Here is a 26,227-nt window from a genome sequence, read left to right on the forward strand (position 1 = left end):
AAAACTGAATCCCAGATCTGTAGGATTCAAATCTGACATGTGTACAATGTCAAAACGACATCAGCTATCTACAACAACAACAACAACAACAACAACATTGATATTTCGAGTTGTAGATAATTAATTCAAATGACAGCTGGTCGAAATTACATAATTGATATGTCAACCTGGAATTTTAACACATCAGAATTGAATTACGTCTGTAATTAAGTTTAAATAGGTAAAAGTTGACAGGTTGTAATTAAGTTACAGATATCTGAACATTTCCACTAGAAATTAATTTTGTTTGTCAAATGAGAAATGAGTCGTAGATATTTTATAGTCCAAAAGTTTTTCAATGTCGGTCAAAATGCCTTGTTGTCCCAGGGAGGAGTTTTCTCACATTATATTTAAACATGGATCAATTAATAGACAAATTCAGCTTAGTGTAAGCTCTGGAGTGCTTTTCTGAGATGCAGAATTTTTAATATTTGACTTCCGACTGGACAAAAACTTGTTTGTTTAGGGTTAGATAGTGTTCTGTGATACTAGCTATATTCATATTAATGCAATAACGTTGCATTTTTATATGTTACACCACGTTTGATAACATGTAGAAAGTTGCTGATTATACATTGAGGCAACAGTAAATAAATGGCGCCGTGAAGCATCAGTGTAATTTTAGCTGATTGAGCCAAAATATGAGCAGAGCTGGGAAATGAAAGAAAAATCTTGATATGTTGCCTGTATGACAGACACACTGTTCCTCATAATGACATTGGTTTGTTGAAGTCATCACACCACAACTGTGAAAATCTAAATTGCAAAATTTCTGCATGTCCTTAAATTATAACTCACGGCGTACTAGCTACTGAGGCAAGCGTGCAATTTGCAATATTTGCAAGCAGAGCGCAGACTTTCCTGCAGTGTTGTCTGAGTTTTGTCAGCAGATGGGATTCAGTAGTATGTGGTTGCCCTGGAGACGGGATAAAGGGCATACCCATGGGGGGGCTCTGCTGTGTGATGACTGACAAACATCTCACACCTCACACACTATGCACTAACTGGTATGGGTGCTCCTATAGTCAGGTCTTGGCCCAGCTGGTCAAAGCTCTTCTCTTTTAATTTCAAACCTGCACAGGAGGGTGGAACTATTGTTCTTTCTGCTCCGTCTTTGTGCAACGCCTGCTGGGTGAAGAATCATCAGGTCACACACGGTGAAAACCGCATGCAGGGAAAGATAAAACGTTTGCTCGGTGTAATAAAATTAGAGAGCACTAATTTGAGGCGGAGGCATAAATACTGTATTAATTAGTCACCGTTTGAAAAACAGGTCATTCTTTCTCCCCCTTTTTTCTTTTTCAGTGTGATGAATAACATCTCCAGATTCTTCAGAACCTTATCAAAGTTACGCTTCTTCCATTTTTATTACTCCCCTGAACAGCACAGCTCTTTTTCCACCAGGCACACACACTCAGTGTGTGATACGCACCAAATTCCTGCTCCTGTCAGAGGAGATGCAGAGCAGTAAGATGAAATATCTCGGGCACCATGAAGTCTGTACTTCCTCTCCACAAAAGGTGCCTCTTTCGTTCTGTCTCTTCTTGCTTATTTTCTCCCTCTCTTCTAGAATGGAAACTAATCTGGCCTGCTGCTGTATGTCCCTGTACAGCACCGTTATCACCTTTTTTAAAGGTGTTTCTAACCCCAGGCATTGTATCACCTGTATTGACACGTAAAGTGTCTTAACTTAGAGTTAATTAGTGAAGCTTTTTAATATATTTGCACAATTTTATCTAGTTTACTATAATTTAATGTTGTTACAGCACAGTGTTATTGCCAAACCAAACTGACATGAAATGACTCATGAGTGTGCATGGTGTGTTTTTGCACTGTGTGCCATACAATGCATGAGCCTAAATCAGCAACGCTGCGATGTATCTTACGTGTGATTTTCACATGTTGTTTTAATTTTGTCCTGCTTTGTGTTACTTGTTAATCGTGCCGCTCGTACTCTCGTTATCTACGACTGATTGCACCCCTGGGACGAATGAAGTGATTTGATTTGAACTGAATTCAAACTGATGAAAGGCCATGTGAAAGCAGAGGGTCTCTGTTTGCATTGTAAAGGTTTAAAGTGTCCAACCTGGAATGTGTTGCACTGATTATACCTTTTTACTTCTCGCCAAGGGTTTAAAAATTTAATCCGTTCATTTATCTTCCTTTTGTACCAATTCTCTTTCCATTTATCTTTGCTACTCTATCTTGTGATCACTTAAAGTGAGTTGGTTTCTCTTTTAATGAGCAGAGGGCCCAAATCATTAGTGGTGAATCCCAAACCTCGTAAATAATGCATATAAATAGAAAATAAAGACAAAATAGTTGTGCCAGGTCTCCCATGAGAATTACCCTAATTAAAATATGGTAAATATTTATTCATGCATATGTTCACTTGAGGTAAAGCGGCGCAGGATGTTACGAGCGAATGTAATCATCGAGGCAACCCATTTTCTTAAGTTCTGCTTGTGTCAAACTGAAATCATACACTGTACTTCACTCTTAATTGTGGAGAGTGGAGATGCAGAAACATTTAAGTCTGTAGGCAATCAGCTTTTCTGCTGAGGACACGGCAACATTTGGATGTTTGCTGTGCACAGTTCAGTTCTGTCAGTCGCTTCACCTGTAATTAACCAACATATACATAACTCTTGATTTTTGCCGTCTTCCTATGAAGCATAATTTAAAGCGAGCAGCATGCATAGGTGGATGCAGCTGCAGAGAATGAGCAGTGAGCTTGGCCACTGCGTTAGTCCTGACATATATTACAGAGGGCATTAACGTCTCATCATCAGTTCCCTTGCTTCTCCAAATGAGGTGAGTGAGTAACTAGCTAAGGCTTGTTGTGGTAATAAATACCGTCCCACTTAGGGATGCAGCGATTAACGAATTATACTATTAACCTCAGTTTAAAACGAGGCTCAGGTAGAGATTGTTTCTGTCACTTGCAATCAGTGAAATAGCAGCCAGTTAAAACTTGGGCTTTCAGTGCAGCAAAGCAGGAAAAGAGCATTGCACCATTTATACTTTCAATGCTCAGCCAAACAGCTTGTATTCCCCTCAAGGGCATACCACCTGCAGAAGAGCAGGCCCTTCGTTCCCTCCTTTCATTTTTAATAAAACAGCAAAAAAAAAAAGAAGATCTGAACAAAAAAAATTTCATGTGATTTGATCGGTCGTTTCGTGAAATAAATTGAGGTTCAAGGATTTTTCCTTAAACCATAATCATAAAATCTCGATCTATAATTGTCGTGTAGTCCCACTTTTGGCCAAGCTTCTGCCCCAGCAGCTGCTGTCACAACCGCATCTCCCATGAGCCCTCAACTCAGAGGTGCTTTCAAATGAGAGCTGTAGCTGGGAAAATGGTAATGAAATTTTTCCTCAATATCGGATACCATTTATTCCCACATGTTACATGTTGTACAATACATTAATAATAATAATAATACATTATTAATAATACAAGAAAGTTGTGTAATGAAGGTAAATGGTGTAAAAATGGGAAAACTAATCTTGTTTCAATCAGGAACGAATAAAGTAAGTATAAGAATAAATAAACAAGACTAATTGATCGACTACAGGTTTAGATCACTGTACACTGAATGCTGGTACTTGAATATTATTACAAGCAGATGATCATGATGATTTTGGTGTATGTTTTATGTGCACATATTTCCTTTTTTTGCCTATTTTTGCTGAAACTATGCAATCACTTGATGGCTACAAAGTTTGTGCTTTAGAGGATGGGGCCTGTCTGGATGTCAGAGCTAAGAGATCATCTGTTATTGACGGTCCTGTGAGTACATCCGACAACAACTGTAGCTGGGTATTGATCTCAAATCAGCAGCTTTAGAATGAAGGCAGGAATGATGGGAGCACATCACTAACACAATACATCCAGTGGAAAAGTTCCACTCGGTGGCGCTCAGGGTAGGGTGTCTTTAGGAGCCTTTCAATCTATGGTCTAGTCAGAGTAATTTGTTCCTACAGATACCTAAAATAAAGAAAAGAAAAGACACTCACTGACAAATGTCACATGATTCTTTTGTATCAGGCTCTCCAAGCAATTTATGCTCTTGTCGAGATGAGAGCATTGATTTTTGTGGGCCTTTAAGTCCGGTTTGTACCTGGTAGATTCTCTGGTAGTGGTACAGAAGAAGCTGCATGTCTCTTATGAGCTGTCAAACATTACATCCAAAATACAAGATTCTATTAAAAATGTCAAACTTTAATGTTATAAAGTAATAAAGCTTTAAACTCTTAGTATCATAGTTGATATTACAGTTGAAATAATCAACTAAATATCCGTTCAAGTCGAGTCATATTTATTCGTACAGTCTAAAATCACAAATTCCAAATTGCTTCAGGGGGCTTTACACCCGTATAGCGCGCCTCTCTGTCCTCAGACCCTCGATTCGACTGAGGAAAAACTCCCTGAAAAACCTTTTAACGAGGAAAAGATGGTAGAAACCTCAAGAAGAGCCACAGACGAGGCTTCCCTCTGCCAGCATGGACGACATTTAAATTTCATTTCTTTGGAAAAAATTAGATCTTTGGTTGAATACTACCAATAACATCCCCTTTTGATACTTTTCATACTGCTCATGGGATCCTTCTTAACAGTATGAAAAGAATGTGTCCTATCCATTCAGAAGTAATTATTGCAAGCAAGTTACTGCAGTTTAAATTCAGACTTGCAACCTCAACCTCCATTTCCTCTGCTGTCTTCAATCACACGATATTTACTTTATATGATACGTGCATTTTCCTACTTTCCAGGCAGAGTCTGTAAAGCTCACAGTTTTTTTAACTAAAGACATGACCGCTGCTGAGAGAAGAAATTAGTGAGTCGCTGTCAACAACAGATATGATAAAATGTGTACATTTCAAACTGTGTGGGCTGACAGCTAAAATGTCAGAGTATTTTCAAATCTCCATCTTGTTTTACTTCTAATTATAAATTCGGCTGGATTGTGAAATGTTAAAAGCCTCTATTACACGCAAAAGCTTCATCCCACTCTTTAAAGTACTTGTAAACATAGGTTACCGTCACCTCAGCAAGAATATACTCACAGTGCTAACACAGCAGACCCACACACTAACCTTTATATAACCGGGGTATGAAACAAATTGAAATCTGTTGCATAATAAAAAAAATAAAAAGTGATTCATGCACTCGGCCAGCCATTTGCAGGTCAGCATTGCAGTTAGCCCGTCGCATTAAAATGCAGCTTAATTGCTTTCCCTTCCGACACGTTCACATTTTCTTTTGAGTCTGACTGAAATCAGACCCTCTCATCACTTGTGTGTTTTTTTTAGCATGCAGATAATTAGATATGTATACTGAATATTGTATGGGTGTATGTTTTCATGAGTCACTACTCAATGTCTTATTCGAGTTGTGATTATTTTTGTCTTTATTTCCTTTAAAATCCAGAGAATAGATCAAAATTCATGCCATGATATATGTACATATGTTCAATAATTAGAAATGGGACCTGAAAATGTTCAGCAGTAATGTGTTGATGTTGCCTAATTGGGGAGTTTAAGTTTTTGTTTCTCCACATAAAGTTGTGAAAAATGTATCATTACAACTTAATTATATAAAAGATAAAAGCACGAAAATGTATTAGATATATTTTATATATTTATTGGATCGCATAATATTTTTAAGCTGAGAGAAAAGGGAAAAACTGGTAAGTGCAGGTCACGGTAAGGTGTCTGACATTTATGGGCCCATTTTGTTGTTTTGTTTGTTTTATTCTGTGGATAATAGTGAAGTGGACTGGGCAGGGTTCAGGAAATGAAAACCTAGTTGTTGTTTTTTTTTGTATTTTGGTGTTTTACTTCCATAGACTTTTCATTTTTAGGCTAATTCTCGAATGGACATGTAACTTTGGGCCATTACTCTTTGCCAGTTCTGGCTCATTGCTGATAAGTCAAAGGTACGAGACCACATAAAAACTTGAACTTGTATAACTTTATTGAATATATTCAGTAGCTTGAATCAATTCTGATTTTGAATCTTGGGATCAATTCAGTAACTATGGTGCAATGATTTGGTCCTGATTGCCACATTGAAGGTTTGTGAATAAGCTTGGACTGATTTCAACTTTTAGCAGGCTCATGAGCACCATGGGGCTGAACAAATGTGAAATATGTCACACACTGCTATAGTATAGTCGTGTAGTATTGTTAGAGTATAGTTCTATTTAAAGTGCCAGTGTGTAGGATTTAGTAGCTTACTGATTGCAACCCCTTGCCTCACCCTCCTTCCTAGTGTAAAGGAGAAACTTTACTTTCCAGAGCCAGTTTTTTACTCCATTTAAATGTACTGTAGATGCATGGTGGTTCAACACTGCAGGCAGTGTGGGATATAAAGGGCTCATTCTGAGGTAAAATACATAATCATTCTTATTTTCAGCCGATTAGACACGAATGAAAACATAATTATGCATATTACATTCCACTTCTGCCACATTCTGTAAATAGAGACCCGTAAATCATACACACCGGACCTTTTCGATTGTCAAATGCAAATTTACAAGTGGAAAAATACTTATGAGACTTAGAGATACCAAATTTTCCACTGACATCACCAGTGGATGTTTAAATAAAAGGCAGGACACACTTTTTGGTTGTTTTTTTTCCCAGCTGGAAAGTTGGAACGCAAAATGCATAAACCTGTTCTCTGGAGGCTGTCAAATGTCACTCCGAAGAAAATAAGGACAGCTTTTCATCACAGCTAAAACCCCTGGAATGTGGTAAACAGCAGAAATTTATATCTAGTCGTTTGAGAGTGTCCAAAGGTGGAATTTTTCTCAGGATTTCAACTCTGTGTGTGCACTATATCATCTCTGACAGAAAGGTTAGGCAGCTCAGCTGGGCTTAATTTTTCTGGACAGATCTGAGTATTATGATCAATGGACAAGTGATGAAGTAAATAAAGCAGATATTGCAGTCACAACACAAAACTGCTATTGTATGAATGTCACTGGGCATGGAATTGGACAGTCAGCAGATCATGAAAGTGCATCCTTTAGCTCTTCTGCTCCGAGAAGTTGTCAAGCAGTGCTCTTCTTAAGTTCCAGTATTTTGTTTCTGTTGTGACTATAACAAATAGCAAACCTAACAATGTGTTTATGTATACTGGAAGTACCACATCTACATATACGCTGGTGTATAATTTGAACTGTGACATCGTATTGAGCTTGGACTTTTTACTTTATCTTTCTAATTACCCTGCTCCCTGCTTGTCAATATACCTTGACATGCTGATATAACCGAATGACTTCTGAGGCATGGCCCACTGTGCTGGATTTGTGTTTCATTCATTTGTGTGATGCTCAGTCTCTCTGTTCTTGCAGATCTTTCTGCTGCTGTCCAGAAGTTCTCCCAGTCCCTGCAGGAGTTCCAGTTTGAGTGCATAGGTGATGCAGAGACAGACGATGAGGTGAACATTGGTAAGTTCAGTCTGGCCAGGTCCAGGAGGACTCATCTCCCTCTCTTTGGAGATCTTCCTTTCTCTTTGCTCATCCCAATTAGTCAGATTGTCACCTCAGTGCAAAACCTTCCTGACATTTCTGTAAGGATTCTCTCTGGAGATACTCGAACACAATTGGCTGCAGCACTTACACAAATCAGAAGAGCTAACGTCCTCTGGTTGAGGACCAAGTACTCAAAATATGATATTATTATATTTGAGCGATTTTACACCAGTAAAAAGTTGTTAAAGGAAAATGGAAAATCTGTTTTCAGACTGAATTGAACATACTCTGCAAAATCTTGGACTGGGATTTAGCTTTGAGCATGGATCTTAAAGTTGTCTGAGATGCATGTATAATTAATGCTATTGATTTGCTTATGATGTTTCCCCTGTATCTTTTTAAGCCTACACGAGATCAAAGGGACTAATTGTGATCAGTGTCAGAGATTAATGGAGGTGCGAACCTCCAAGCCTCCAACAGGAATATGAAAGCAGCTGTGCAGTGCGCCTCTCCGGCTCTAATGGGCAGGACTCCCAGTCTGGCCTCTTCTTTCTCTTCTTTTTTCACTGCTCATTATCCCCAGCTTGAGTCCGTCGCTCTGTGGAGCTGGAGACTACTGAATTACTGTCCATCTGTGAGGGCTAGACTGGATATCGACCTCCTCTACATGAGGCTGTAATGTTCATCTGAATGCGTAATGAACAGTCATTCTTCCCTTTTTTTCTCCTTCCCAAAGCTGCAGCTTCTCGATGATAGGCAGGGGTGCAGGACACCAATTATGCTTATTGGAAAATCCACACCGAATTCAAGCCCCATTAGGATCAAGCATGCTTTAATTTGAGGCAATACACCCATTTTCCCGGGCTTCAATCAAGAAAAGGTGTTGATCGCAGATTGAAGAATGGATATTTTAGCTGCCCACCTGTTATGTAGCTGGACCTGCTGTGTATTTACTGTGCAAATCGCTGGCACAGTAAAAGCCAGCGGTTTGGCCATGCCTGTGGCTCAGATGACAGAGCAGCAGGCACCTGTTTTGAAACATTTTATTGACTGTGTAATACAGACACAATGGTAAACTCACTTGGGAGGCTTTTAATCAAGACCACCGGGGATACAGCATTGGCACAAATAACAATGAAATTGAAATAACTTAACACGACATAATCGGATATGAAATTCCTTGCATGACCAACACTCAATTTCCTGCCTGTTAATGGGAATAAATGTGTTATTTTGCGATTGACTCTTAGTGTTCAATATCTTCTTAAAGAGAAGTGATTTCATCGTTTTCTATACCAGCGTTCACTCACCATCTCAGATAGAAAAGGCCATGATTACTATTTGAAAAAAAATGAAACGACCTGTTGAAATCAATCTCTAGTCATCAATGAAACTGAGCTTTCTGATTGACATAGCTAGACCCTTGCGTGAATGCCAGCCACAATCTTGATGCAGTATTGCTGTGGTTCACTTTGATGCTCCCAACTTCCCCACGTAACATCAGGAAACCTGTATGTGCTGCCAGACGGGTTCACCTGACCTTTTATTGATTTCACTCCATGACTTCCTGCAGTGACATTCACATTCCACGCCAGTTATCTAGGAATCAATGGGGCCAAAAGATTGATGTGGCTATAGAAATTTAAATTTTTCGAAAAAGTTACATGCCCTTCTCTCAGAAGGTCAATCCTTTAGTCTCTGAGAGCTGTTCCAAGGTGGAACAACTCGGATGTGGTCCATAACCTGAACAAAACATTAAATATCAAGCAGAAAAGGCAACGTTTGAGCCCGTAAACCTGCTCAGAAATAAAAAAAATCATCTTGTAGCGTGCAGTAAATGTCTTTCTTTATTTTCACATAAGCTCATCTTCCCCTTTCCTCCTCTCTTGAGGTAGTAAATTTGATTCCATCCACTGATTCATTAGGTCTATTGCCTTCCCTCCATTTACCAGTGAATCATATGCAAGCTGTAACCTCACTTTGACTCCCATTTCCTTTCTTTAGAGTCTAATCTTGTCCCATCAACGGTTCCAGCTGCGCCCTTTACCCCCTGAGAGGTTTGCGCTGTTGATAAAGGAGCTAGTGGCGTTAATAGGAGGCCAGCCAGCCCGCCTGCAGGATCACTGGCACAAAATCATTGCTCCATGGTCTTTAAAAGCTTTGGTGTGTAAATGGACCAAAGTGTCTAAGATGATGCATGGGTCTCCATGCCAGCCTGTCGTGGCTGATAATGATGTTACTGTGTTGGCAAGCAGAGCAGCTAGACCGCTGCTAAATGGCTGGACACAGGGTGACACAGGGGCTGACCAACAGAGGCCACGCTGTATCTGGCCCTCTATTTAATGAAGCTGTGAAGCTATCAAGGCACAATTCTCTCGCAGATAAGATTCGATGTATTATTTGCTGAGTTCATCTGGCCCTTCAGAGTATAATATAAGCCAGTGAAGTAAAGCCCAGATGGTGTGAACATATCTTACACCACCACATCAGTCTGTCGTACACGTGACGGCATATTGTAAAGCCTAGCAGTGAAAGAAAATAAAGGGAAGCAATCAGTGGGTTCCATTCAATTGAAGTATTGTTTTTTACTGCTAGTCTTGGTTCTAAATTGGACAGCTGCATGATTTTATTGGGTTTTAAAATGTGCAGCACTGAAAGCTCTGAAGCCGCAGTGCAAATAAACTTTTTAGCACCGTGCTACACTGCTTGTGGGGGGCCAGGAACATCTGACGTTTAACGACTGAGCCGCTGCGTTAAGATATCCTTTTTTTTTTTTTTTTATCTGAATAGAAAGACATAGTGGATCAGTACGTTTAATCAAAATTGTGAACATATTGTGCATCGTCATATCATGCATTGATGTATAAGTGTTTCACCTTCTAATATGGCATTGTAGAAACGATGTTTCTTTGTCTTTCAGCCCAGTCATTCAAAGAGTTCTCCCAGCTGTTGAACACTGTTGAAGAGGAAAGGAGACGCCTGGTAAGAACTCCATTTTCTTTTTAAATAGATGATTTTGTAAAAAAAGCTTGCCTGGCTTTAGCACATAAAAAATGTGGTATTGATTTGGATGGTACGGAGTAGAGACGTCTCGTGAAAAGAAGTAATCTGCAGGTGTTCAGCCTTCGTTTCTGTTCTGAGCTGTCCGTGGGTTCTGCCACTTTGTTTGTACGCCAGTCAGTCACTTTCTTCTGCTGTGAAAAAACTTCTGTGCTCTATTGAAATACAAAGAGGATGGAATGACCTCAATATTCCTCAAAGTGTGTCAAAGTCACAGTAGTTGGAAGTGAAAGAGAAAACCAGGTTCAGAATACAGGACATCAGAACATGCAATGCCCATACTACTACTATTGATATAATCCGAAACTTTTGTATTTATTTTCTTGTATACTTGTTTTAGTTTTAAAAAGCTTCAAAAAATTCCATTTACATTTAATTCCTCTTTGACATGTTCTGACGTTTTGTCTTTCCAGCTTCATAGTTCCCTCCACGTCTTTCTTTCATCACTGCGTTGCTCCGTTTGTGCAGTAAAACTAAGGATTTGTTAAAAGAGACATTTTGGAGGGTGGTGCTGAGAGGTGCCTCGAGGCAGGACTTACTTTAGTCCACATACCTCGGCTGTGCATCTGATTTACAAAGTTTGATATGCAAATGAGAGCAGCTGCAGGACTGCAGTCATAGGTTTGTAACTACCTGAGACATTTTCATTAAGACGCCGTTCTCCATGAAGGAGCAGACTACAAACTTTTTTCAGTCTAAGTGTTTGAAACCAGGAAGATTTATTTCAATGGAGAGCACAGATGGTCCTTTCAGGATAAACACAAACACGTTTAAGGTATTTCTAAGGATATTGAACTACTCAAGTTCTCACACAGTAGTTCATGGATGCACAGATATAACTCTGCATGACTATCCATTGTATTGACTAGTAGTAGGTGCTAAAACACAGGAGCATCCCATAGATGTTAATGTAAAGTCAAATTGATGTGAGTCAATGTGAGCATTTTCCTCCTGACATTCAAAGTGCAGCTACATTTTATGATGGAAAGAGTTGCCCTTTGAAGATGTGGGTCACCTCTGTGCAGACCATGTAGCTTTATGGAATCTTGTGTCATCCTAATGAATTTGACAACCATAAGGGCACTGTTCATAAATTCATATCGCCCGTAGAGTGTGTTTTTTTTTTGTATTTCTGAAGCTCTGATCCTTGTAAGTGGTATTAATAATCTAATAATTGCTGTAGATGATGCAGCCTGGTCAAGTAATGTATTGCTAATTTAGCAGAGACGCCAGAGCTTGATGATATTTTCTCCAGGAAGGAAATAACATTTCTGTTTTATTCAATTAGTCATTGTATGATTACTTTATCCTTTGTTTCTGATCCCTGAACAACGCTGCAATCATCTTCTTTTGGGTCTTTAGTATTTGAAATTCAAAAAACCACGATTAGTCAGTTTGTGTTTTAGCCTGCAGCATGAAATACAGCAAACAAACTAAATAACCTGATGGATGTGAAGCATCCGGATCGCATTAAAAGCCTCCTGGAGGATTTCTTAAAAAGCAGTTTGGAGCATAAAATATTAGATCGTTGGAAACAAAGCATACAGGTAGATACCCGAGAACTTGTTTTTATGTGATGCTGTTAAACTCAGTCATTGTAAATTGAGACAAATGATTTGTTTGGGGCAGTGTTTGTGTGAGACATTGATGTCTCATCCAATTTTCTGTTAATTTCTATCACAAGACCGTGCTGTGACTGTTACTGCTCGGATCACATGCTAGGCGGCGAAATGTTTTTAATCAAAGAGACATACGTGACAATTTACGTTTTGGATTCCCAGAGGTTTTCATTATGTCGCTGGTGTGTAATACAGTAGCAAAGGAATGTGGAGTTCTGTCAGAATGTGGATAACAACGCGTTTATCAGATTACAACACATTTATCAGATCGCCCTGGATACAGAAACAGGGTGTGACATCCTCGCCAGTAAACACAGTGCGACACAGGCCTGGTCGGCTCTCGCTGTCCCCTCTCTCCCCTGGTGCCTAGGATCTGGCATACGGTTGTGCCCTCCGTCTTTGCGGAGTAGTGGTGGTCATTTGATGGCTGTCGAGGATGATCAGAGGAAGATGTGGGCACGCTGACTTACACACTAAAACGGCCTTTATGTATTTTGAGTGCTTGGCACAAAGAAGAATGCGTTGCATGTTTTTTTGGATAAGAAATGTGGACGGCACAAAGAGGGAACGCTGCTTTGTAGCTTGATGTATTTACAGCGTTTGTATGCACAAATGATTGAAATACAGGACGATAAATTCATATTAATGCAGATGTTTTTTTTAAGGGTGCAAAGAAAACAAATCAAGGTGACAAGCAGAGACACAGCTGAACTGGATAACAGAAATTAAATGACACTGCAGCTGAGTAGGACGAAAAGTGTAGGACAACAACAGCATGTGCAATTGCAAAGTAATGGAAATAAACTTAATCAATCAAAGCAGCTATGACTAGTCACGGAGGCTATAGGGTGCAGTACTTCATTCAGTTGTGATAGATTTAATAAGTAAAAACCTATTCATAGCACACACACACACACCCCTCCTCATATACTGTATCTCTCTCTACTTGCTTGAAAAGCACCCTCTTTGCATCATCTCCTTCCTCTTCACCTAGCAGTCTTCTGTCTCATCAGATCACAGGAATATGCCAGAAACACGGCTCTGATCCCTACGCTTTGAGCTGTAGGTTGATATTGATGTCGGCGATGCAGGAAGCAATGCTTATTCTTTCTCCTCTTGCAAGTACTTTAAATCTCTCTGGATACAGATGCCAGCAATGTAACTAATATCATATGAAAACATAGAATTTTAAAATACCGCTGATGTTAAAAACTTTATTAGCAGGATTCTGAGGTGCTGCTTACTTTAAAGTGAAACTAACCTTCTTCTTTTTCTTTTTTCTTTGCTGCTCCTATAAATGAACTGTAAACTGCTGATGACTCACCTTACACAGTCTACAACTGTGACTGACAATGCGTAATAAGCTGTGCAGGTACGGCGTTCGTTTTGAAGCTCATTTACAGATACAGGAGGTGTAGACAAAGCTTGGTGATCTGTGGGCAGGTTGCCAGGACCGTGACTTACATCAAGCCTGTCTCAGTTTCGGTTTCCTCATTCACAGTTTTCACAACAGTGCCACTTTGGCATAAATTGATCTCTGTCATAAATAATTAAAAATGCTTTTTTTATGTCTTCTATAGGCCAAATAAACATAGAGTCAGCATTGAAAACTGCATCAGTTGCCCTTAAACATCCATCAAACTGAAAATCAGAAACTCTATCCAGATGTGCAGCCTGGCTCATTTCACAGGTCTGTCACTAAAAACAAAGAAACAGTTTAGAAGAATATATTTGTGTTCCACCATACCACAGCTGCCACATACAAACTAAGATAGCTAACTACTATACTCCTTTAGTTCTGCGTTCTTTTTTTCCATTATATATTTTATTTCCAAGACCTGTTCCTATTGTTTTCGAATTCCTCACCCCATGTATGACGTGATGGGAATAACCTTTCTAATTACAGATGTGTGCGTGCACTATAATTTTCACATATCTCAGAACTACGATAAATCAAGTTTCACTAATAAAACCCGGGGGTGTCGGGTGCCTTTTTTTTTTTTTTTTTTGGCCTTTTATGCCTTTTATTGATAGGACAGCTGAAGATAGACAGGAAGCAGGGGGCAGAGAGAGGGGGAGTGACACGCAGTAAATTAGCCGTCCGATTCGGGATTCGAACCGGGGCCAGCTGCAGTGAGGACTATAGCCTCCACACACGGGGCGGCCGCTTAACCCACTACGCTACCGACCGCCCTAGGTGCCTTTTTTCCTCTATCCAGCAGATTCATCAAAAATTCTCCGGCAGCAATTCACGAGCGCTTGTGAATGGTCTGATAAATACTGTCAGATCTGTCTTTTAATCGTGACCGTTTTGTAGAATAAATGCGAAGGGAATACAGTAGTTCTCATTAAGTAGTCATAAACCCAAGTGAGCATATTCTAATCTGCCCCCATTAAAGTTGCACCACAGCTGCAGCAATCAAAAATTCAACCTCTTTTTAAAGTGTACAGGCTGGGATAATAGCCTATTTGATCCTACCAAACATAAAATTGATATATATATATTTCTCCAGCTGTTACATAATTCATTGTTTTACTATGAAAGACACGTCGGCGGGCACAAATTGTTTAGGTTCCACGAGGAATAGGAGAATATAGAGCAATCTGTGGAGATGACTTTCCCTTTCATGACTTGTATTCATGTATTTGACTAACAGTCACTCCCACACAGCGTTCATTAGACTTGATAAAGATGCAGTCGAGCTCCGCAGTGTCGCAACACCGAATAGAGACGCGACAAAGTAACTTCTGAGTCTGCTTTTATTTTCATTTTTTTCTGTTTGACATTTATTTTGAAAGTGAATAGTTAGTTCTGCAGTGAAGTTCAGGTTTGTACCTGCTTCTGATTTCTGACGTACCTTATTACAGCAGGCAGTGTATCTCGTATTGAGCTACAAAGATAGAAAATCAGGGATGACAGCATACGAGCAACAATGCAGACATGAGGTATGTGTGTGTTGTCAGGGGTAGAGGTGCCAAGCACCCATATTCAGCTATTGGGTTATAAACAGACAAAAAGCTTATTTTTCAAAGCGCTGTGCTTTGCACAGAACACCTTTTATTTCACTAACTGTCACATGAGACAGCACAAAGAGGAAATTCCTTAAATGTTTTCCAGATCAGTGCTGTGGTGGTGATGTGTGTGTGAGCATCTGGTTGGGTGAGAAAAGCAGAAAAGCACTGATGACCAGAAGGTTTCATTCTGGCCTTTGTGTAAAATGAAAACAGTTGGTCTGCAGAACTCAATTAGCACATCTCGGACCAACACATGTTCACCGAATGTATGCAATTCCTCTAAACAAGGGAAGTAAACCATCCTCAAAACATGAAATATTGTGCATTATACCAGTTGAGACTAAACTGTCTGCTATACTTAAACCACAATAGCTGCCAGATGGTGCTTCTATTTGTAAGGTTTGTTAGTGCTATTAGATTACGGCAGACAGATGCGGCAGTCATAGCCACGCATTGGTAAAGAGAAACTTGTCACACTCACACTGAGCGGGTGTAAACTTTCAGTAGCAGATCCTGACATAAAAAAACAGATCCCCCATCCCCCTTGCTCCCATTTCACATCTGGACTGAATCGGTGTACTAAAAATAGAGGGGCACACAGACTGATAAGAGTCACTGAAACCCAGACATTTCAAAGCAGATGAAGAGGAAACCTGTATGTCTCCAATCGAGCGCCCCGTCCTTTGTGGAATGTTAACTAGCGTACTGTATGTCAAAGGTGCATCTGCTGCATAGGATAGACTCATACCAGTAGCCTCATTTCTGCAGGCCTTGTCAAGCTTGAAGCGTTTTATTGTCTGTTGGCTTGGCGGGTGGCCAGGCCTGAAATCTTTTTGCTTGTGCACTTTGTGATTGGCTTACCAACTACCCAAGTGTGTTATTCCACGGAAAGATTTCACAAATGCTATCTTTTTGAAGAAGATTCCCCCGGAATAATTCCCCTGCTGATAACCCTTTCAGCGGCATAAAAAGAGTGAAAGTGGTTCAAGTTCTGCATGGGTTGAGAAGGTTCAGCACTGCTGAGCGCGGACGGCATTTAGGAGTGGAAGGGCAGTGCCCTGATGTTGTGGCTTTTGGAGTGGTGATCATAACCCCCCGGGAGCGAGTCTTTTGTGGCTGCAGTGGAAAACAGATTGTGTCTTCCTGTTGTTGTTGTTGTTATTTTTGAAAAAAAATCAGGTGAGGCTTTTTTACAGCTGGAATCATAGAATAAACCTGACTTTCAAACAATTACGCTGAATTAGATTTATTTTGATGAATGTGTCGTGCTTAAAAATAAAACTGTCTTCAATTTTTAAAAAACAAACAAACAAAAAAAACATGTGAAAATGTAAAATATTCATGAAAAACCAAATAAAATTGTCAGAAATCTCATTTATAGTGTCAGCTTATAGGTATTTCTAAATGGTGAGCCTTTTCTTCCCTCTGCTGCTCTTTTAATGTGATCTTGTGTTATTGTTTCAGTGAAAGTTACCGATTTATCCAGGCCGTGTTCAAGTATTTTCACCGAAATAAAACCTCAGCTAGTCCTTATTGCACTTTAAAAGATTTGTAACCATGAGCAGCGCTATCTATCTGTTTATTGTCTTTTTTTAGGGGAGTATAGGGGACATTAAGGGGGAGATTGCAGGTCAACAGTATACCACACAGAAATGGTATAGATCAACTGAAGGCTGGAAAACTGAAGATAATTTTATTTTCTAGTCATAAATATATAATAAACATTGTATTTTCTTTGGCCACCTCTTTGAATATTGTATGTATGGGCTTCAAACATTATAATTCAAGTATATGATGGTAAGTTGTAGCAGCCATTTTTAGGTTGATACCATTTGTTACTGTAACATTGATTTAAAAAAAAATGTCCAAATTTTCACATCAAGAAACTCTGAAGAAATCATGCTCTCGTTTGACATCAGAAACTTTCTGTAAGATCTGAGCGATCATTTTATACAGTGAGGCTGAGTTTCTACAATGAAATGTCTAATATGGAGACAAACATCACAAATAAATAGAATTGGACTCGTGTCAGCATTCCAGTCATACCCAGTTCATACAATCCCAATACTGTTTGGGCACGCCGGCATGCAGAACTATTCAAATACATTACACAAACTGCAGCATAGGAAAAAAGTGGGAAGACTCGTGGCGACGCATATTAATGCAGGTATCTTAAGGTGAGAGTTTTAAAGGACCTCTTTTGAAAATGAGACTTTTTCCATCACTAAAATTTAGCTGAACTTTGGAGCATCATATAGCCTCACTCCTGACAAGCTTGACGTGGTTGGTACTAATTTTAGATGCCTCAATTCTTCTGGTTTCATGCTCTCAGCCTCTGAAAGACAGTAATGTCAGCTGAGGACATTTGTTTGACTTGCTCAATTATTCGAGCCACATGTGACACATTGAAAATAGGCAAACATATAACATTTTATGATAATGCATTCAACTCAACTCATTTATGCTTCTAGTAGATATAAATGATGTGAAATGCATATCTAGTTTTAGAAGAATCAAGCTGGGAAAGCATCAGGAGTTTGCTGGCTGTATTCAACAAGCTGACGCATCCTTTATTCTCTAAGTGATACTGAGATGCATCTTCTGTTCTCCTTTTCCTGCTCCACCATGAGATGAACAACAACAGTCCCACTAAGCACTGATTTTCTGCACAGCGCTGCATTTATTTCCCATGTTGAGAGTTTTCCTTTTGGTTTACATTTTCTTCGACAGCCTTTTAAACATGTACAATTGCACGTAATTTGTATGCCACAGAACCGAAACCAAATGGTATGAAGTGCGTCTCTGTCTCTGTCTCATGCCGCTGCTGTTTTCTCGGGATTTAACAGTACAGTAACTCCGCTCTGTGGGTAACTTGTGTGCCGGGCCTGTGAACTGAGGAATGTCCCGTTGACCCTGAAACAACAGTGAAATAAAGGCACTCATTGTTCTTAGCAACATCCATGGTGGCTCGTTTAATGAAAGTCTGAAAGTTATTTGGAATGGACAGTATCAAACCTTTGTGCTCTTCACCCCGCAGATAAAATGAGCCTCAGTTAGCCTGAGCCAAGATATAACCGTGTGTATCATTATTCACCTCAATCCCATGTTTGTACACTGAGAGTCAAAATATTAAAGTTAACCAGAGACGGCTCAGTTTTCTCCACACACAGCACAGATAAGAAATACTATATATAAACCATGTTTTTTTTTTTCTCTTGTGGTTCACGATATATAAATGAATGTAACCTTTATACAAAGAGAACAGATGTTTTACATGTAATGAGTTTCAGCTTACATATAGTTTGTTCTGTCAGTTCAAGCCTTGGGTTTCTTTCAGTAGCAGCTCAGTGAAGCGTAAAGGAGATGCTTTTATCTATTTATCCTACCTCGGCGTATAACAATCTAATTCCCGTATAACTCTGATTTTATTTTCATGCAGCAAACAATTTGTTAAACATGACAAGCACCTCGGGCAAAGGAACAAAACACCTTCCATCCTACAGATTTTTAGTTATTTCAACAAAGTGAGCAACACAGACTTCTCCAGATATCGCGTGCTGGCTGAGACGGACCTGTAAAGCAAACCTTGATGGAGCTTGATGGATGTGACAGATTTAAAGCCTGTTCATGCTGCACTGCAGACTGACTCCTTTTCTTCTTCTTCTTCTCGCCGTTCTCACCCTTTCTGCTTTCTGCTTGTTATGTGTCATCTCAGTAAAGCAGGGTCACAGATTCCTCTGATGGAAAGCATTTTTCCTCTTCTGATGTAAACCGTCAGGCTGGAGACAGCTGTTTCTTGGAAAGCTTGGAAAGCAAAGAAGGCATTTAGACAGTCACCAGAATGAGCTGTTTGCTGACATAATGTATTTCCTGTCACTCGTCTTTTGCTAAGGAGGGACTGGATCCCACAGAGCCCAGGCGTGCTGAAATGTTCCGATATATCAGCCTGAAGGTTCACCAGCCATACATTAATTAATACATGAAATATGGTGCTTAAATATCTATGTTACTTCAGCAGACAAATGATGTCGCTCACTCTGGGTTCTCAGTAAACTCGGCCTGCCAAGCTTTACTAACTTACTGACAGCTATCTACATTTTTTAGGATCCAATTGAATTTTTTACGATGACAGTTGGGTTGGTGTTGTAAATGTTTAGTTTCAGTGCACTGAGAGTGCAGCGCGGGGACAGCTGTACTTTTGCAAAGGCTCTCTAAACTTAACCTGGCCTACTGACATGCAACTGACTGACTGACTGACTGACTGACAGCAAAGCGTCCCGTTTTGACATCACAAGTAAATTATACTATTTTTAAGTTGCTGCCAACTACATATCTAATGTGATGTGCTTCAAGTTTAACGGTGCAGGATAACACAAGTTGAACTATAAGACAACCAAAAAATAACTTTGTATCATTGTTTAAATGCATAAACACGGGATTACAAGCATTGCGTCACCAAAAAACTGACTGACAGGTCTTTTAATTCAGGGACTAACATTAGCTCATTCAAATTAAATAGATAATAACAATGTAAAATCAATAATTGGACATTCCTGATGTTAGCTTTGTATTTTCATGAGTTGACAAACATAAAATGTTGATTTTCATGGCTCAAACTTTTTTCTACTTTACTTCAAATCTCCGGATAAAGAAAACAGATTGTCTGTTTGTCTCCTCATTTGGCGAAAGCAGGTTAATACACGGGGATAAACACACAATGACAGCTACTCAACAACAACTTCAAACTCTGGTATCAGCAAACGTTCCTATATATATCAGAGGCAACCAAACTGTACTTAAAACAAACAACAGAAAATCCTCCTGGGACCAGGCACGCCAGCTACTGTCTCCCTTTCAGTGTCTGCCTCATATCCTTGCTTAAAAGCTTACTCTCTGATGAAATGCGGAGGGCAAATGTGTCACATCTACTCGCACACCGCTCTGTGACTCTGTCTGCAGAAGGTTTGTTTTTATTTCATAGCTCATAAAAGTTAGGGGAGGATGATTTCTCAGGTTGCTGCAGGTGCCACTGCTGCACCAGATGAAGATTTAGCTCTGCAACGAGATTGTTACCCCCTGCCACACTCACACACACATGCACACACTCAGACACACAAACACACACACACACCTCCCTCCAAAACAATCTGCAGATAGAAGCGACTGAAGCACACCGCTATCGCACTCCCTCTTTTAATAAAGGTCATATCACACCGTCAGCATGAAATGGGACGTTTTATTCCATCATGATGATGAGGGCAATAATGTTTATTATGCATTTAACACATTAATTAGGTTGCGGGGGCTTTGCTTACACCTACTTTAATGAGTTGAGGCTAATTCCTTTTGGTTGCTGCTGCCGTCATTGTGGTTATTGGTGCGAGTGTTGCTTTTTATTTGATGCTGCTGGCTACCATCAGGTGTAATACGAGTCAAGACAAAGACACGCAGATGTCCGACGCTCTTTTTCACACGAGGAAAACACACCCATGTTATCCCGCTCAGGAGCTCTTACCAGCAGCACTTATTAACATTCCTCAGCTTCACATGTCGACGCCTCACTGCTGGATTTAACGCTTCATAAATTGACACAATGGTATATTTAAATCAGCCGTGTTTTAGTTGATCATTTACACATGACAGCTAAACTTAGGTGAGGGCCTAACAGGAAACTGTGATCACTTTCAGGAACCAAGGCCACTTTCAGCATGCATAGTTAAATCAGTGAATTAATATTAATCACCAGGAGTCCTCTTTATGGTCTTAAGGTGGGAACAGTCATAAGAATATTCCTGATTAACTTTAAACAGATGGAGAAAATTACATTCTCCTTAAGAATAGTGTAGTTTACAGGGTTTTTTTTTACTGTTCTGGGATCAATAACTTGTTACACATCAGGCCATCACATGTAGAAATTCTCGATTTTTCTCTGCATGCTGCCGTTTTGCCACCTCTTGACTTCTTATCACATCTACTTCGAAAACCTACACACACTAAAACAAATCAATACTGGCCAGAAGCCTGCTTAATGATATAGTTATTTTTATGAATATACCATGAACATGATCGTGCTAAGTTGGATACACATAGAAAATAATACGATATATTGAAATCACGATGCCCTTATTTTTTAATCATAACTAGGCAAATCTTAATATTTTTCTCTTGAGTAAAAACATGTCTGTGATTTCTGACCCATTTCTGTCAGAGGCTTTTTACTAAATTGTCATAATTGGTAGATTTTAACCAGCAAGCACAGGCCGATTAAAGACTCACTTGTCAGAGCCCGGTTGCCTTTTTTTCAGAACTCACTTTCCTTCCTGGGTCCGTGTTTGCTTGGATATTGCATGTGAGTGAAATTGCTTGCAGCCAAAGAAAAAGAGGAAAAAAAAAATGCTGTTCCATTTGATTGTTAATGATAGTGCAACATGGTGAGAGAGCAAGCTTTTATGGCACCTCTTCAAGCCCAATGCGCGTGTGTTTGTGTGTGTGCTCTCATACAAAGACATTAAGTTGATTTGCAGTGAAGAAGCAGGGCTTCAGGTGTATTAAGCTGGCTGATTATTGTGAGGACATTGTCAAAACCAAATGGGACAACGGTTATTTATTACCCAGTTATAGACTTCTTGTAACCAGTGAGACAGAGCAATTTAATGCCACGCTGATTATAGCCTATATGCATCTATCAACAGAAATTCACAAACACATCCCCTGGAGTGAATGTCACACATACAGCCTACACCTATTGTTGTAATAACCACTGAAATCCGTCCAGTAGATCTGAAACACAGCATACCTTACAGCGTAAACATTTGCAGGACAAAGAACATGGCCTTGTCCAAGAATGTTTCGTGAGCCAACACACCCAAAGAGCTTAAGCAAGCTTCTCGGTGAGTTATGCTTTTTTGTGCACACTGTGAAAAAGACAGAATAAACTCTATGTGTTGAGAAAGATGTGCAAAAAAAAGGTTCTGAAGAAATAATAGATTTATTGAAAAATTTCAATTAGTATACTGTGCACTATTGAATTTAGTCTGGCCTTGGTGGCTTTCTGATCTGTCTCTGCAAATTAACCCCAGAGCAAGACTTTTGATCCACTTGATATTTGGACTGGCAGAAGCAAAAGGAAGGGAGATACAGCACACATTGACATTCCTCCCCCTATCTGGTAATGAAATTGCTTAGCGCTATTGCATCCTTTCAAGCATCACACTGTGCTCGCTCATATGGATTTAATCCTGTTTAGAGAGGCTGTTGCTGAGGGCATTCGGCACAATGCCAGCCTGAAAGTAATCCATTGAGTTTTTAAATAAGTTGGCCCGTTTCGAACTATGAATATCTGAATAAGCTTATCGGGAATTAATAATCACAACTAATCTGTAATCAGCATGTCAGAATTTAGAGAGATTTCAATCTTGTTTGTCCAGATTCTGCATTGGCTTGGAGAGAATTTGTGCTAATTGCCACAGGCTTTCTGACAGATTGACCTGTGAAGTGTCAATTTATGAGTGACTGTGGTCCAAATGTTGCACACATTCTGGTTTCAGGCAACATCCTGAAAACAAGAATCATTTTTCTTCCTGCTTTCATTCAGTTCTAAATATTACACCATAATTTAAAACGTGTACAGCGCTCTATATTTAATTGTCCTGTACATTAAACTGAAAATGAAAAAAACTGATGGTATTAGAAATCTACATAAGTAATACTGCAGGCTCAATTGGACTAAAAGCCTGGGAGGCAAGGCAGTGGAAATGACATTATCTCACTGGCAGAGTAGTATAATTCTCCTTGTTGACACAGTAGATAACACGATGACTTCGACTCCAGTATGATTGGAGGATTATAACAGCTATGTTTGATGACCGCCAAATGTCCTCTACTCTCCTAATAGGGTGTCACTTGTAACCAGATTGCCTCGGTTTATCTTACAGAAGCACTCTTCTTCCATATAAGTCAGTGCTTTTAAAACACATCTAGTGATAGTGAATGAATGAACGGGAAGCGAATCCTGTGTGCGTTCCAATTTATCACAAGCAACTGATTATTTCAAATGTTCTTCTTCTTTTTTATTCTGTGTATGTTCAGCATACACCCTGAAACTGTGCGAGGAGACTGTCAGGCCATCGAGCCCATTTAACACTCACTACTGTAGGGTTGCACTTAATGCTTCATTCATTATTTTTTCCATTAATGATTATTTAGTGTGACCAACAGTCAATAAGTAAATCCATTAATACATTTACAAGCATGCAGCAGTGAATACATGTTCCAGATATTTGGTTTTTCTACTAGATGAATGATAATTGTCAGAATTAAGTGTGTACAGTTTCACTAAATGCGCAAATGATATTTATGTAACCCTGCACCTGTCGGTAATGGCACGAAATGATCATTGTAATCATGAATCATAATGTGAAATGTCAGTATACTGCTCGCTGTAAATGTTTATTCTATAGAGAACAGAATAATGTGAACATGTGTCTGTATCTGAAGGATCTCGGGCAGCAGGGTGTAATTACATTATTACAACAAAGCTACAAATCTGCACTGCGAGCTTACGACAGTGCATGTGAAAGGCGGCGCTGCGGGCTCAGAGAGATTGCAGCCTCTTTTTGAAGTCGCTCGTTCAGGTTGGCTGATGGAGCCGACAGGGTTATTTTGGGACAATGAAAATGCGCCGTGATTAATGGTTCAAAACAAAAACTCTATCCTGAGACAGTGTGTGTTCAGGGGACTGTGGCTGGGGTGCTGATAGTCCATCTGAGCCGACACCTCTAAATTAGTGTCCGTATCACAGATGTATTACAGAGCTCAGCCCTTAGTTTATCACATACACTCACCACACAGAATAACACCTTAAATCAACCAAAGAGCCATGTCATTTGTGACAGTGGCTCCCGTAGAGCGGCCCCCGACAGCCTGATGTCATCTGATCTCGGTGGCCCATACACGGGGAAAATTCAGTAGCACCTTAATGGCACCTTTCCAAAACGCTCACTCGCAAGGATTGAGCGCAGAATGTAATTGGCACAATACATCTCTCCTTATCTGTTTCTGTCTGGGACGAGAAGGAAGAGGCTCCAGGAGAGACCTTTTTACACCGGCCATGACGTGGGAGAGGTCACCAATATGTGGTAGCTCAAACATTAAAATGCATCACAGGCTGCCGTTGTAAAGCTCCCTCATCTGCTCTGCTGTGTCATATTTCAGCGAGGTCTGACAATACTGGTGCTTCACAGCTCGCATAAAAAAGTCTCCATTTTCTTCTATCTAGCCCGAGCCCATTGTTGAGAGCTCTATCTCCTATCTCTGCTGTACTCATTTTGGCTTCCTCACAGTGACACATTGTTCATTGTCAGCGGCTTAAGAGATATTAATGAATATGATTGGTCTCTCCTCCACTTGTGTTTAGATTCAATGCGTCTCCATTTGACTCGGAGCCGGATAATTCTCAGCGCTATCATTTCCTGTGTGTCGTGCACTTTCCGGCACATTTATTTAGGCGTTCATAAAGTTACAGTCGAGTCTTATGACTGATTCTGACATCTGTCTGTCTCTTGTGTTTTCTGCATGTCTCATTTCAGATTCAGAATGCCGACGACGTGTTGATTACTCCCCTGGAAAAGTTTCGGAAGGAACAAATCGGTGCTGCGAAGGTAAGAGACCACCTCCGCGTGCAATTAGCTTATGAACAGTGGAGAATACTTCATTTGTTCTGACGGCGTCGCCTCTCGTCCTCACCCTCTTCATCTCCCCTACAGTGTGTAAATCATTAATTAAAAGTCAGACGTGACTCTGCTAAGGCTTGAGCTTAATCAGACTCATGGGGGTATAAATAAATATGTCAGTGATATTAAAAGATATTAAGATCATTAGTTACTCAGTTATTGTCTTTGGCAAATATGTTATTCCCAAATAGAGCTGTGGGAGTTATTTTCAAGAATAATTCGTCACAAATTATATCTTACAAACTACGTATTTAAAATGCTTTAAAATGTTTGTCACAGTCTCTCTTAAAAGATACATCCTTAATGCATTTATAATCTGATTACTGTAAATGTATAGTATCTAATATATTACATCTACCATTTTTAAAATCAGATTACTGTAATGGGGTTAAATGTAATTCCTCCCTAACCTATTGGATCCAGAGGATTGATATCAGTGTGAGTGTTGCTTGGAGGCATCCTGATCCCACAGTGGATGTGTTTGTTGAAGCCGGAGTTGACCGCAAAGAACAAGTGTGGGCTTGTTGCTACAAGCCATACTTTCATTCCTGGCCAACGCAAAGGCATAAAATGAAAGCGCGGCAGCTTGTTTGTGGTCATTCCCTGAGTGAGATCACACATGAACAAGCCGGTAGAACTCGAGCCTTTGCACAGATCTCCCACCGAGTTTGCAAGCCCACTGCTAACTCTACACTCCACTCTGTGAATCATTTGCACATCTTTACACAAGCCCTAACCCCTCCGAGGGACATTCCAGCCTCAAAGTTAGACTCACCCATTTTGATTTATTTTGCAGGACATGACAACCACTGCTCTGCAAAAGAAAGAAGTCATTTTCTTGTACTTCATTGGCGTCTTCACAATCCAACCTGCAATGTAAAGGAACTATTGCACTATTGCACGAGGCGTGAACATCAATCACTCTCCATTTTACTGGCCAGACTAATAACCATTGTCACTTCATGCCTCAACCATCACATGTATCTACTGTAATGAAATGGCACATTTTGCTGCCATCTCTTTCTCTCGCTCTCTCCCCATCACAGTGTTATTGCGCTGAGTCTCTATGTTTATAAAATGGTTTTCTTAAAAGCCACAGCCCCTGTCACTCCCACTACCTCTTCTTTTCCTCCGACCACTTCCTCCTAATGGCTCTCTCCTCCTACGGCCCATCCCCCACTGGACATTAGCCCAACTAGAGTGAGATAAAAGGCAGGCATCACGAGTGGCTGAGCAACTTTCCACTGTTCTGAGAATCTGGAAAGATCTGCAGGCTGTC

At 39.9% G+C, this 26,227-nt stretch overlaps 1 protein-coding gene across 5 annotated transcripts in view; it reads left to right on the forward strand.

The window, feature by feature from the left end:
* Positions 1–26,227, forward strand: part of arhgap42b (Rho GTPase activating protein 42b) — a 55,008-nt gene that overhangs the window by 8,347 nt on the left and 20,434 nt on the right. For all 5 annotated transcript variants that reach the window (XM_019272996.2, XM_010739715.3, XM_019272994.2 and 2 more), the window contains exons 2-4: positions 7,404–7,499; positions 10,444–10,505; positions 24,805–24,876. In XM_019272996.2, coding sequence (XP_019128541.1) covers positions 7,404–7,499; positions 10,444–10,505; positions 24,805–24,876 — 230 coding nt within the window. The remainder of the gene's footprint in view (positions 1–7,403; positions 7,500–10,443; positions 10,506–24,804; positions 24,877–26,227) is intronic.

The sequence above is a fragment of the Larimichthys crocea genome, chromosome VII (assembly GCF_000972845.2).
Source record: "Larimichthys crocea isolate SSNF chromosome VII, L_crocea_2.0, whole genome shotgun sequence".
Classification (NCBI taxonomy): domain Eukaryota; kingdom Metazoa; phylum Chordata; class Actinopteri; family Sciaenidae; genus Larimichthys; species Larimichthys crocea.